Genomic DNA, 15,303 nt, shown 5'->3' with positions numbered 1-15,303 from the left:
AAAAAAATGGCGTGGGGTCCCCCCAAAAATCCATACCAGACCCTTATCCGAGCACGCAACCTGGCAGGCCGCAGAAAAAGAGGGGGGACAAGAGAGCGCCCCCCCTCCTGAACCGTACCAGGCCACATGCCCTCAACATTGGGAGGGTGCTTTGGGGTAGCCCCCCAAAACACCTTGTCCCCATGTTGATGGGGACAAGGGCCTCATCCCCACAACCCTTGCCTGGTGGTTGTGTGGGTCTGCGGAATTTTTGACAATTCCTTTATTTAAATGCTTCTTTCTTCTATCTTCTATCTTCCTTCGGTTTCTTCCTCCATCTTCTTCTTCTGGTTCTTCCTCCGGTGTTCTCGTCCTGCATCTTCATCCACGGCATCTTCTTCCCTTCTTCTCCTTGGGCCGCTCCGCATCCATGATGGCATGGAGGGAGGCTCCAGCTGTGTGACGCTTCTCCTCTTTTGACGGTCCTTAAATAACGGGGGGGGCCACCGGTGACCCCGCCCCCCTCTGACGCACGGGGACTTGACGGGGACTTCCCTGTGGCATTCCCCGTGACGCCAGAGGGGAGCGGGGTCACCCGTTACGTAACCCCGCCCCCTTCTGACATCACTGGGAATGCCACAGGGAAGTCCTGTCAAGTCCCTGTGCGTCATAGGGGGTGGGGTCACTGGGTGGCTCCGCCCCCCATTATTTAAGAACTGCCAGAAGAGGAGGAGCGTCACACAGCAGGAGCCTCCCTCCATGCCATCAAGGAAGATAGAAGAAGCATTTAAATAAAGGAATTGTCAAAAACTGTCTCTTGTCATTTTTAACAGTTTTTTTGTGAAATGGTAGGGGTACTTTTGCCACCGGGCAAGGGTTGTGGGGATGAGGCCCTTGTCCCCATGTTGGCTACCCCAAAGCACACTCCCAATGTTGAGGGCATGTGGTCTGGTATGGTTCAGGAGGAGGGGCGCTCTCTCATCCCCCCCTCTTTTCCTGCGGCCTGCCAGGTTGCGTAAAACCAGGTCGCGGCCCGCGGGCTGGACTTTGGACATGCCTGCTGTAGGACTATTGGTCTGATTGGATTTACATATGAGATGATGGTTCCTCTGATTGCCCCCCCGGGTGCATTCTGGCTAACCACGCGCCTATAGCCGCCTACTTATTGTAGACCCTTTCTTGGGTGATACCTGTCGTATATCACATTTCTATTTCTGAGCTGTGACCTTTCATATGGGGGGCTGTATGAGGTCATAGCCCAGATCTCTGCATTGATTATTTTATGAAGTTTACTCATCTTCTGCCTTTTATTGCAAGTTCTCTATAGGAGTTCACAAGTGCATAGCTCCCAACTGTCCCTGATTTTTAGGGACTGCCCCTGATTTGGAGCAATGTCCCTCTGTCCCTCTTCCCCCCCCCCCTCATTTTGGTCTGATCCATATAGTTGTATAAAAAATGCACTTTTTATCTTTCAAAAAGTGTTTCCCAGTGCTAAACCTTTCTTCCAAATTCTAAATTGCTGCATTTGTACATGTTAAAAGCCAATATAAAGGAATAGTAGTGGTAAAAAAAAGCCCTTGTAGTTTTAATTAACCTTTTTTGGGTTAATTCTCCTTTAAGGGGGTGTGGCAGGGGGCGTGCCCTATGCCTACATACATTTGCTGGTAGGTGTCCCTCATTCCCATCTCAAAATGTTGGGTGGTATGCAAGCGATATGACAGCTATATGTGGTAGTTCGCAAGTTCTGGTGCGAACCGAACGGGGGGTGTGGAGTAGCACAGACATGTGTCCTCATGGGGGGGTGGGGGGGTTGTCTCTGGGCTGTCCTCTGCTGTCACTGTCCAGGTCTCCTCTGCCCACACTTCCCCTGACTTGTCCTTAGTATAGTCTGAGCTGTGACCTTTCATATGGGGGGCTGTATGAGGTCATAGCCCAGATCTCTGCATTGATTATTTTATGAAGTTTACTCATCTTCTGCCTTTTATTGCAAGTTCTCTATAGGAGTTCACAAGTGCATAGCTCCCAACTGTCCCTGATTTTTAGGGACTGCCCCTGATTTGGAGCAATGTCCCTCTGTCCCTCTTCACCCCCCCCCCTCATTTTGGTCTGATCCATATAGTTGTATAAAAAATGCACTTTTTATCTTTCAAAAAGTGTTTCCCAGTGCTAAACCTTTCTTCCAAATTCTAAATTGCTGCATTTGTACATGTTAAAAGCCAATATAAAGGAATAGTAGTGGTAAAAAAAAGCCCTTGTAGTTTTAATTAACCTTTCTTGGGTTAATTCTCCTTTAAGGGGGTGTGGCAGGGGGCGTGCCCTATGCCTACATACATTTGCTGGTAGGTGTCCCTCATTCCCATCTCAAAATGTTGGGAGGTATGCAAGCGATATGACAGCTATATGTGGTAGTGCCGGTGTATTTCTGCAGTCAGCCACTCCATGCAGCGCAAGCACGCTTGCAACGCATCACATCGGTGTAAATTGTGACAGTACAGCGTGTCGCTTCACATAGTACTCATACCTAAGCATTGTATTGTATCATACAATATTTACATCCATACAATGTGCTGCATCATATAGCACTAACACCAATACATTGTACCGCATTGCTATACACTATGTCACATTGCACTATATTGAACATTACATGCTCTCACCAAAGTGTCCATTGTCTTAACAGTAGCTGGTTGCTAAGCAGTCCCTGACTATTTTAACCACTTCAATACCAGGCACTTTCACCCCCTTCCTGCCCAGGACAATTTTCTTCCCACAAATAGAGCTTTCTTTTGGTGGTATTTGATCACCACTGGGGTTTTTATTTTTTGCTAAACAAACTAAAAAAGACCAACATTTTTGAAAAAAAAAAAAGTTTTTCATCGTTTTGGTTATAAAATTTTGTTTTCTTCTTCACTGATGAGTTGACACTGATGAGCACTGACAGGCGGCTGTGATGGGCACTGACAGGCGGCACTGATGGGCAGCACTGATGATGAGGTACTGACAGCATACTTACCAACAGTCCCGAATTTCCCGGGACATTCCCCGGATTTAGACTCTTTTCCCAATTTTATTAATTCCCGGGGAATGTCCCGAAAATTCACTTTTTCCCGATTTTTCGCCGCCGCCGCTAGAGGTCTGCGGCCGGCGGAGACAATGTCTCCGCCGGCCGCCATTTTTGTGAAGACGAGAAGTGGAGTGGAACTGGGTGGCTTCAATAGAAGCCGAGCTGCTGCGGCGGGGGCTCCGCTGAGGACTCCTGATGTAAGAGGGGGCTCCGCTGGGGACTCCTGATGTGAGGGGGGGTTCCGCTGAGGACTCCTGATGTGAGAGGGGGCTCCACTGGGGACTCCTGATGTGAGGGGGGACTCCGCTAAGGACTCCTGATGTGAGGGGGGGCTCCGCTTGGGACTCCTGATGTGAGGGGGGCTCCGCTGGGGACTCCTGATGTGAGAGGGGGCTCCCCCGGGGACTCCAGATGTGAGAGGGGGCTCCGCCGGGGACTCCTGATGTGAGATGGGGCTCCGCTGGGGACTCCTGATGTGAGAGGGGGCTCCGCTGGGGACTCCTGATGTGAGGGGGGGCTCCGCTGGGGACACCTGATGTGAGGGGGCTCCGCTGGGGACACCTGATGTGAGGGGGGGCTCCGCTGGGGATATCTGATGTGAGGGGGGCTCCGCTGGGGACTCCTGATGTGAGAGGGGGCTCCGCTGGGGACTCCTGATGTGAGGGGGCTCCGCTGGGGACTCCTGATGTGAGGGGGGGCTCCGCTGGGGACTCCTGGTGTGAGGGGGGCTCCGCTGGGGACTCCTGATGTGAGGGGGGCTCCGCTGGGGACTCCTGATGTGAGGGGGGCTCCGCTGGGGACATCTGATGTGAGGGGGGGCTCCGCTGGGGACATCTGATGTAGGGGGGGCTCTGCTGGGGGCACCTGATGCAAGGACGGACTCTACTGGGGACACCTGATGCAAGGACGGACTCTGCTGGGACACCTGATGCAAGGACGGACTCTGCTGGGGGCACCTGATGCAAGGACTGATGGCTGGTGGCAGGCGACGTGGCAAGTGACACGCTGATTGAAGTGCTAACACCAGGTGTTTGGAGTATCTTTATCTGCTGATTGTTAAACTTTCTAGAATACACATATTTCTACTGTTGTGTAGGATCTGGGGCTGCTGTCCCTCCGTCCCTCCCTCTCCCTCCATCCCTCTCCCCCCCCCTTTCCCTCTCTATCCCTCATTCATCTCATACTCTGACCACACCCCCTTTGAGCCATGCCCATTTAAGACACGCCCACTATTTTGCGTAACCCACGCCCATTTTGCGGCGCGCAAATTTTTTTACAATGTTGGCAACTATGTGACAGGTGTTACTGTAGGGCACTGATTGGCACTCTGGTGGGCACTGATATGGGCACTGATGGACACCTACAGCTGTTTCTGAGGGGGCACTGACTGGCAGGTGATGGGCACCTTTTTGGCAGCTGTGGTGGCACATCTGATGGGGCTGATAATCAATGTGCTAATTAATCAGACCCCACCCCTCTGACAGGGAGAGCCACCGATCGGCTCTCCCTGCCAGTGCGAACCGAGGAAAGCCGTTTACAGGCACTTCCTGGTTCACGCGATGATCAGTTGTGACTGGTCACAGCTGATCATGTGGTAAGACGCCTCTGTCAGAGGCTCCTTACTATGATCGTCGATGCGGTGTGTCATGACGTCCAATCAGGATAACAGAACCACCGCCCGGCCGTCATTCTGCTATAGGCCGGGTGGGAAGTGGTTAACTTAGGTCGGGTCAGATAAAATGTTAGCTCTCTGATTATTTTCAATGTACACAAAATCATATGTACTAGAAGAGTTTTTGTTTTGTTTTGTTTGTTTTTTAAATAATTATGCTGAGGTTTATACATGCCTGGGAGACGCTTACTTGTGGCAAAGCAAAGTAAGATTATTTTAGAGACACAAGAACGCTTTTGTTTTCTTTAACAATGTCCCTTCCACTGTTAACACAATTTGGCCACACCCACTCTACGCTGTGACGTGCTGTATGCGCCACATTTCTACTCTCCTTGGGGCACCCAAAGGTGTCCCAGATCTTTTACAATCCTATAGTGTATACTACAGGAGAAAAAATCCTGTGCATCGCTAAAGTGTTCGGGTTTAGCCTGGAGAAAAGGTGGCAACCCTATTCTGGGACCTAAAGCTTGTGGACAGCCTTCCCAGAAGAGTTGAAACTGTTATAGCTGCAAAGGGTGGGCCAAGTCAACATTGAACCCTACGGACTTATGCCGCGTACACACGATCGGACATTGATCGGACATTCCGACAAGAAAATCCATGGATTTTTTCCGACGGATGTTGGCTCAAGCTTGTCTTGCATACACACGGTCGCACAAATCTTGTCAGAAATTCCGAACATCAAGAACGTGGTGACGTACAACACGTACGACGAGCCGAGAAAAATGAAGTTCAATAGCCAGTGCGGCTCTTCGGCTTGATTCCCAGCATGCGTGGCACTTTGTGCGTCAGAATTGTGTACACACGATCGGAATTTACGCGAATGGATTTTGTAGTCAGAAAATCTGAGAACCAGATCGCAAATTTTGTGCGACGGAAATTCCGATGGAAACTGTCCGATGAAGCCCCCTACACGGTCGGAATTTCCGACAACAAGCTCCGATTGCACACTTTACATACCGTGTGTACAGGGCATAAGACTGGGATACCATTAAAGTTCATGTGGGTGTAAAGGCAGGCATCCCAATACTTTTGACAATATAGTGTAGATGAGGCAAGAGTTTCTCCTTCCCCTGTCTCGGCCATTGTCTGAGTCACAAACTTATAACAAACTTGAAGATCGGGTCTTCCAACTATATTACCCTGATATTATTACCTGCATATTTGTTCCAAGTCAAAGACTTAGAAAAGTGGAAGACAGCCAGGTAACTAGCACTTTTAGAAGCAAGTCAACATAGGCAACAGCCCAACGATTCTACACAGCTGCAATCCTGTTCCTCGCAGCTTATGTCCTTTAAAAAAATTGGAGCCAATCAGAAGCTGTAAATACTGTCACATGTATCCATAAGCAATAAGAGTTCCTGATTTCCTGCAGATTACGAGAAGCTCAGCCACTGACAACAACCCTGAACTGAACTGTGAGATCAAAGCTGTGCAGGAGTGCCAACTCTACCGTCAAAGGTGACCGATTAGGTAAGTGCGGCTGGCAGTGAATGTGCAGCGAATGAGTGAGCAGTGAGATGGGGGAAAGAGTCCATAGATCAGAAAACTCCAACTAGTGTAAGCTGAAACATGGAAATGTGAAACACAAGGAAGAAAATGAATTGTAAATAAAAAGTCAGTTTTGTGGTCATTGTCCCCGAATCCCTACCGGAGTCCCATCATTGATGGCACTAAGTGTTGTGCAGTGTAGAACGGGGCTGCAATATTTTACTAATGCTTACTATTCCAACTATTTTACTGCTTTAGAACAGTATTGTGTTCTTTATATATTTTTATGTCATGGGCTTATCTAGATGGACTGTAGCCAGTATGCAGGGACTGAATACAGGGGTTAAAACAGAGCAGAGCTCCAAGAAAATCGTTTTTATTAAAATGTGCTGTGTAATGCCCCGTACACACGGTCGGACTTTGTTCGGACATTCCGACAACAAAATCCTAGGATTTTTTCCGACGGATGTTGGCTCAAACTTGTCTTGCATACACACGGTCACACAAAGTTGTCGGAAAATCCGATCGTTCTGAACGCGGTGACGTAAAACACGTACATCGGGACTATAAACGGGGCAGTGGCCAATAGCTTTCATCTCTTTATTTATTCTGAGCATGCGTGGCACTTTGTGCGTTGGATTTGTGTACACACAATCGGAATTTCCGACAACGGATTTTGTTGTCGGAAAATTTTATATCCTGCTCTCAAACTTTGTGTGTCGGAAAATCCGATGGAAAATGTGTGATGGAGCCTACACACGGTCGGAATTTCCGACAACAAGGTCCTATCACACATTTTCGTGTGTACGGGGCATAACAGTTAACTCCCTTTCAGTTTACGCAACCCCCTGGATCGCTGCCCTTTCTTTACTATTTACACTTTCATGCACTCTGGGAAGTATAATGCCGCGTACACACGAGCGGACTTTTCAGTGTCAAAGGTCCAACGGTCTTTCTGTCGGACTTTCGACGGAGTTACGACGGACTTTCGAACGACCGGACTTGCCTGCACACAAACGTACCAAGTCCGTTGGTATGAACGTGATGACGTACGAAGGGACTAGAATAAGGAAGTTCATAGCCAGTAGCTACCCTTGCATACTTTTTCGTCCGTCGGACTACCATACAGACGAACGAATTTTTCGACTGGACTCGAGTCCGTCGGAAAGATTTGAAACATGTTCCAAATCTAAAGTCCGTCTGATTTTCGACAGAAAAAGTCAGCTCAAGGTCCGGTGAAGCCCACACACGGTCGGATTGTCCGACGGATAACTTCATAGTCTAAAATAATCGGTATACATTTTTTTTAAAATAACAGTAATTCAAAACGTTACCGCACCACACTTGTAGCCCTGAACAGAGCTAGAGAGGGTGTGAGGGATTTAACCACTTCAATACTGGGCACTTTCACCCCCTTCCTGCCCAGGCCAATTTTCAGCTTTCAGTGCTGTCACACTCTGAATGACAATTGCGCGGTGTTTTTCTTCTTCACTAAAGGGCATTGATAGTCTGTACTGATAATCAGGGCATTGATGGGCTGCACTGATAATCCGGCTGCACTGATAATCAGGGCACTGATAGGCTGCACTGATAATCAGGGCATTGATGGGCTGCACTGATAATCCGGCTGCACTGATAATCAGGACACTGATAGGCTACACTGATAATCAGGGCGTTGATAGTCTGCACTGATAATCAGGGCATTGATGGGCTGCACTGATAATCCGGCTGCACTGATAATCAGGGCACTAATAGGCTGCACTGATAATCAGGCTGCACTGATAGGCGGCACTGATAATCAGGGCACTGATAGGCAGCACTGATAATCAGGGCACTGATAGGCAGCACTGATAATCAGGGCAATGATAGGCGGCACTGATAATCAGGGCACTGATAGGTGGCACTGATAATCAGGGCACCGATAATCAGGCTGCACTGATAATAAGGGCACTAATATTAAGGGCACTGATAATAAGGGCACTGATAATCAGGCTGCACTGATAATCAGGGCACTGATAGCACTGATAATAAGGGCACTGATAATCGGGGCGCTGATAATCAGGTTGCACTGATAATCAGGGCACTGATAGGTGGTACTGATAATCAGGGCACTGATAGGCGGCACCGATAATCAGTGCTCTGATTATCAGTGCAGTCTATCAGTAGGGATGGGACAAGCGCCCCCCCTAACCTGAACTGCGAACCCCATTGAAGTACATGGGAGCCGAACAGGAAAAAGTGCCCATTTTGAATGCTTATATGCAAGTAATTGGCCATAAAAGGAGCACAGGGGTCTGAGTACTGCCCTGGGGGACATGTATCAATAAAAAGAATTAAAAGACATTTTTTTTGTTTCAGAAGCAGTGATTTTAACCACTTGCCAACTGGGCACTTAAACCCCCTTCTAACCAGACCAATTTTTAGCTCTCGGTGCTCTCACATTTTGAATGACAATTACTCAGTCATGCAACACTGTACCCATATGAAATTTTTGCCCTTTTTTTCACACAAATAGAGCTTTCTTTTGGTGTTATTTGATCACCACTGGGTTTTTAATTTTTTGCGCTATAAATAAAAAAAAAACGAATATGTTGTAAAAAAAAAATAAAAATAAAAAAAAGGATTTTTCTTTGTTTCTCTTATAAAATTTAGCAAATTAGTAATTTTTCTCCATAAATTTTGGCCAAAATTTATACTGCTACATATCTTTGGTAAAAATAACCCAAATCAGTGTAAATTATGTGTGTGAAAGTTCTAGTCTACAAGCTATGATGCCAATCATTGAACATGGATCACACCTGATGTACTGATGGCCTATCTCATTTCTTGAGACCCTATGAAGCCAGGAAAGTACAAATACCCCCAAATGACCCCTTTTTGGAAAGTAGACAGTCCAATGTATTTAGTAAGAGGCATGGTGTTTTTTTTGCAGTTGTAATTTTTTTCCCCACAATTCTTTGCAAAATAAAGATTTTTTTTTCTTTTTCTCTACAAAACTTTCATATTAACAGGTTATTTCTCTCACACAGCATATGCATGCCACAAATTACACTCCCAAACACATTCACATTCTATATACACAGCCTGGCCACATACAGAGGCGCAACATGCAGGGAGCACTGTCAGGCATTCTAGGGACATAAATTACACATATAATTTCTAGACTACCTTTTACACTTTTGAAGGCCCTGGAGCACCAGGACAATGGAAACGCCCAAAAAATTACCCCATTCTGGAAAGGTATGAGCCTGAGGTATAATGAGTCTTTTGAACATATCATGTCAAGTTTTTGGAAAATGTGGAAAGAAAATGAAAACACATTTTTTATTTTTTTTTTTTAACACAAAGCTGTCCATTTATAAGATATTTCTAACACATAGCATGTACATACCAACAATTACACCCCAAAATATATTCTGCTACTCCACCCGAGTATGGCAATACCACATGTGTGAGACTTTTACACAGCCTGGCCACATACAGAGGCCCAATATGCAGGGACAGTGTTCTAGGGACATAAATTTAAAATCTAATTTTACTACCTATTACACTTTTGTGAGGCACTGATGGGCACTGTAGTGGCACTGATGGGCACTCTAGTGGCATGGATGAGAACTGATGTGGCAGGGATGATCACTGATGTGGCATGGATGGGGCATGGATGATCACTGATGTGGCACAGATGATCACTGATGTGGCATGGATATGGCACGGATGAGCACTGATGTGGCACAGGTGAGCACTGATGTGGCATGCGTGTGGCACGGGTGAGCACTGATGTGGCATGGGTGATCACTGATGTGGCATGCATGTGGCATGGATGTGCCATGGATCATCACTGATGTGGCATGGATGTGGCACGGATCATCACTGATGTGGCATGGATGTGGCAGGAATGATCACTGATGTGGCACAGATGATCACTGAACTTCTCTCTTATTCCCTCTAGCCACGATATTCATGCACAGTAAATAGTTTATTTACAGCACTGGTGTTTTTGGTTACAATACCCAGTAGGGGTATTACTTTATTTTTGGATCGTGATCAGACATAAAAATATTATTTTTATTTGCGTTATTTTTCACCTCTTGATAAGAAGTTTGTTGCAGCACTGGCACTTTAAGTATAAACTCAGTAGATAAAATATTACTAGTATTATTCACATTATTCAATTTCTACCGTGAGAGATCAGACGCATGTAATACTGTTTGCAATTCTTTATATTATTTCAATATTCTTTTCGTTTTTGAAGCCTAACACCACTTTATATTTGTAAACTATTGTATTTTAGATGTGAAAGCACATTGCTAAGTTGTGAGCAGCTGCTTCCTATTTCTTATATTAAGTTGTAGCGCATAGGATTCTATATACATCCTCTTATTACAGTTACCTCTATATAATGTGACAAACTGTGGTGAACTGACAAAGCAGCACTCACTTTTTCTGCAGTCCGTGGTGTCGGCGTCCGCAGTGATACCTATCCCAACACGCAGCGATGGGGCCTTCTCTCCAGCTCCTAACCTTCACAGTCAGCTGATTTAGTCTCTGCCCCCGCGGCCCCGACGGCCATGCAGTGAAATTGAATAAGTGGCCGGCCGGCTGCGGAGAGGCTGGGTGAGCGGCGCGGGCTCATGGAGCAGCCCAGCTGCCGCAGCTGCCTTAGACATGCAGCCTGATGGCCCCAGCCCAACGGGCAGATTCTCGGTGTGGGCCTAGCCCTGGGTGTCACTGCCCCCCCCCCCCCCCCCACACCCCCCCCTAGCAATGGCACTGGGTTTATTTTCAGACAAAAAAATGTTGAAAAAGGAAAAAAAAATCACAAACTAAACATCAGAAAAGGTGTAGACTCGATAGACCATTTGCCTGTAATTCTTCCATGTTTCTAAAATGAATGAAGCCACCTCATCTAAGCTGCAATACATAAAATTTGTTATGGATGGGAGTCCATCCCCACTAGGTGGCAAACTGGACAACCAGGATTTGGTTAAAGCAGCTGGGGCAGACAGTGTCAAAAGCCACGAAGGAGACACAGAGATTAACATACCCACTTGATTAGCAAAGGGGACAGTTCTTGCAAAACCCGAGGTGCAAGCCGTCTCCGGTCTTCTCCAGAGCTCCTAATGACTCCCAGGTTGTGGCCCTCACCTAAGCAGGACAGAATAGGAGTTGCAGTCTCTCGAAGCACTGAAATGCTGGATCACAGGTCAGTATGGAATACAGTCCGAACTAACAGGGGAATCACACACAGATATTAAGAGGTGGTAAGTATGCACAGGGCTACATGAGATGGCTGAATGCAATCTGGAGTGCATCAAGACATAGATCAGGAAGCTGGCTTGAAGTGGTAACAAGTTTCTGGTCGGAACACACAGGGAATCACAGATACAGGTATGCTGGAGTGCTCAGAGGATAATACAGGTGCCAGGATTTGGGTTGCAGGCAGGAACACACACTAGGGATAGCTGAGAGCAGAACAGTGGAGATCACAGGAGCAGGATGAAGAATGAAGGTAATAGCGGGACAGAGGAAGACAGGGAATCACTGAGAATGCTAGGAGGTGCTGGGGGGTCTTACTGCTAGCCGATAGACTTGTGGCTGGATCACCAAGCAACCCACACGCTAGCCCTTTAGGACGGTGCTTACATTAATGGGTGTATGTATAGAAGCACATAGTACAGGAACATTGTAAGTTTCAAAGGAACAGTTAACAGATAACAAGAGACTACAGGCTTTGTGTAAGAACACAAACTGGTTTTGCATTGTTTTTCCATTGATTTAAAACCTTTAGCTCTGACTGCTCTCAACTGGAACTACATTTCCAGTTTTCTTCAAGAGATTAACCTGAGAATTATAAGGCTAACCTATGTTTCTTCTGTTATACCAGCTTGTTGGACAGCCAAGGGTCATCTGGAGTTTGGGGAGCCTTGTTCTGGATGTTTCATGATGTTTCAAGAGAACACTGAGCAGCTGAAGACTGAGGCAGAAGGTCTCTTGCCTTCTCAAGTAGCTAGGACACAACAGATATCCTGCAGCTGCATTTCTGTGTCTGATATTAACCAAGATCTACAATGTAAAGATTCTCTAAACGATGCCTATACTTTAATGGATGGCCATGAAGAACATTCTGCTTTGAAGGAGGATCAAGAGACTCCTGCTGACCAGAAGCTGCCACAACTCCCCCACGAGCATGTTGTCACTATTTGTGTTAATCAGCAACACTGCTTAATCAACCAGTATGGAGAACTTCGCCAGCTGAAGGAGGCATTTGAGATAAAAAAGGCAACTATGGGCCCACAAGAGAAAAACGCCCTGAGCAAGGAGGATGTTCTAAACGGTTATCTATTTCATCATTCTCAAGTGGTGAAAAGTAGGAGCCGAGTTGACCGTATTCCTAAGTGCAGCTTCCTTTTCATTATGAAGATGTTATTTACATTCTGTCTGTTTGGACCCTCTTATATATTATTATTATTGTTCATTGACCATGTAAGATAAAACAAACTGTGTGTGTAAAGGAAAAAAGGTTGTGCTGTCTGATAAAATAGCAATCAAAAATTCCTTAAATAAATCAAAAAACAAGTATATTACAGTGTCAATAGTTGTCCCTAGAATTAACATGTACAAACACAATAATTGTTTATAAATAAACACATAATATATAATCATGCATATACTACAACTGATAATAGATGAATAAATGAATATCAAGTGACTAGATACATAAGAAATCCATGTTAAATAAATTCTGATGATTTAAAGGGAGCTGCTCCCAGTGTCAAGTGCTCAAATCTCATAAAGTGCTCCAATGCTCCAAAAGTGCTGAAATATGTATTACCTTTTACCAGATAATCATGATTCATAAATTTTAAGAGATTGGCATTGGGGTTAAGATGTATCCTTAAGTGGCCAATCTCGTTCTCACAACAATGCTGGTCTTAATATATCCGTACACGATAGTCAATGTCCTAAACTCCAAACATTCCTATCTGGACTCTTTGGAATCCACAAATCAGCCCTCCCTCTATCCCGGGCAGTGGCATAGAGTTTATGCACAGAAAATAAGAAGGCACATTGCACAATATGTATACACTACACTGCTCAAAAAAATTAAAGGGACATTTTGAAAACACATCAGATCTCAATGGGGAAAAATATCATGCTGTATATGATATCTATACTGATATGGACTGAGTAATGTGTTAGGAACGAAAGGATGCCACATCAAACTGCAAACAGGACTTCTTATGGCTTTCTTTCAACGATGTCTTTCTTCTTGCCACTCTTCCATAAAGGGCAGATTTGTGGAGTGCATGACTAATAGTTGTCCTGTGGACAGATTCTCCCACCAGAGCTGTGGATCTCTGCAGTTCCTTCAGTTACCATGGGCCTCTTTGCTGCTTCTCTGATTAATGCTCTCCTTGCCCGGCCTGTCAGTTTAGGTGGACGGCCATGTCTTGGTAGGTTTGCAAACTCCATTTTCAGAAGATGGATTGAACAGTGCTCCATGAGATGTTTAAAGCTTGGGATCTTTTTTTTATAACCTAACCCTGCTTTAAACTTCTCCGCAACTTTATCCCTGACTTGTCTGATGTGTTTCTTGACCTTCATGAAGCTGTTTGTTCACTAAGGTACTCTAACAAATCTCTGAGGGCTTCAAAGAACAGCTATATTTATACTGAGATTAAATTACACACAGGTGGACTCTATTTACTAATTAGATGACTTCTGAAGGCAATTGGTTTCACTAGATTTTAGTTAGGGGTATCAGAGTAAAGGGGGCTGAATACAAATGCAGATATTTATTTGTAAAAAAATTTGAAAACCATTTATCATTTTCCTTCCACTTCACAATTATGTGCCACTTTGTGTTGGTCTATCACATAAAATCCCAATAAAAACACATTTACAATTTTGAGTGTAACATGACAAAATGTGGTAAATGTCAAGGGGTATGAATACTTTTTCAAGGCACTATATGAGTGTTATAAATGTAAAAAATGTATGTGTCATGGCACCATTAAAATCCCTTTTCTTTGTTATCCCTAAAATAATACTTTTCTGGGATGAAGGTGCTCTTGATCTGTAGATGTAGTTGGCATATTCAAAGCTATAACACAGAGCTGTGTACAGTGACAGGGGATCTGGTTGTTTCTTTCAGTCCCCGCTAAGCACAACTAGATCCCCAGTAAAAAGTAGCACACAGTACACACACACAAACACTTGTTAGGCACACATTTAACCACTTTTTCGCCCTAGATGTTAACCCCTTCCTGTCCAGTATACAGTATCTCACAAAAGTGAGTACACCCCTGATATTTTTGTAAATATTTTTGCTACAATGTAAAGTAGTGAGTGTACAGCTTGTATAACAGAGTAAATTTGCTGTCCCCTCAACACACAGCCATTAATGTCTAAACCGCTGGCAACAAAAGTGAGTACATCCCTAAGTGAAAATGTCCAAGTTGGGCCCAATTAGCCATTTTCCCTCCCCGGTGTCATGTAACTCGTTAGTGTTACAAGGTCTCAGGTGTGAATGGGGAGCAGGTGTGTTAAATTAAAGAAGCTGAGGGTAAAGGTGATGGACTGGCCAAGCATGTCTCCAGACCTAAACCCTATTGAGCATCTGTGGGGCATCCTCAAATGGAAGGTGGAGGAGCGTCAGCATACCAAGACATTTTGGACAATTTCATGCTTCCAACTTTGTGGGAACAGTTTGGGAATGGCCCTTCCTGTTCCAACATGACTGTGCACTAGTGCATAAAGCAAGGTCCATATAGACATAAATAAGCAAGTTTGGGGTGGAGGAACTTGACCGGCCTGCGCAGAGTCCTGACATCAACGCAATAGAATACCTTTGGGATAAATTAGTGCGGAGACTGCGAGCCAGGCAGTCCACAAGAGAAAAACGCCCTGAGCAAGGAGTATACAGTATCTCACAAAAGTGAGTACACCCCTCACATTTTTGTAAATATTTTTGCTACAATGTAAAGTAGTGAGTGTACATCTTGTATAACAGTGTAAATTTGCTGTCCCCTCAAAATAACTCAACACACAGCCATTAATGTCTAAACCGCTGGCTACAAAAGTGAGTACACCCCTA

At 45.3% G+C, this 15,303-nt stretch overlaps 1 protein-coding gene across 5 annotated transcripts in view; it reads left to right on the top strand.

Moving 5' to 3' along the window:
• LOC141126902 (uncharacterized) overlaps window positions 1–12,787 on the top strand; it is a 59,460-nt gene extending 46,673 nt beyond the window's left edge. For 2 of the 5 annotated variants that reach the window (XR_012241457.1, XM_073612960.1), the window contains 2 exons: window positions 6,091–6,188; window positions 12,091–12,787. Coding sequence is in view for 4 of the 5 variants with exons in the window: in XM_073612960.1 (XP_073469061.1) it covers window positions 6,091–6,180 (90 nt within the window). In the remaining variant the exon portion in view is untranslated. The remainder of the gene's footprint in view (window positions 1–6,090; window positions 6,189–12,090) is intronic. The other 3 variants (XM_073612959.1, XM_073612958.1, XM_073612961.1) reach the window with 2 other exon arrangements.
• The last annotated feature ends 2,516 nt before the right edge of the window (window positions 12,788–15,303 follow it).

The sequence above is a fragment of the Aquarana catesbeiana genome, linkage group LG02 (genome assembly GCF_042186555.1).
Source record: "Aquarana catesbeiana isolate 2022-GZ linkage group LG02, ASM4218655v1, whole genome shotgun sequence".
In the NCBI taxonomy this organism is placed as follows: Eukaryota; Metazoa; Chordata; class Amphibia; order Anura; family Ranidae; genus Aquarana; species Aquarana catesbeiana.
The sequence above is the reverse complement of the archived record's forward strand: the minus strand, read 5'-3'. Positions and strand labels throughout refer to the sequence as shown.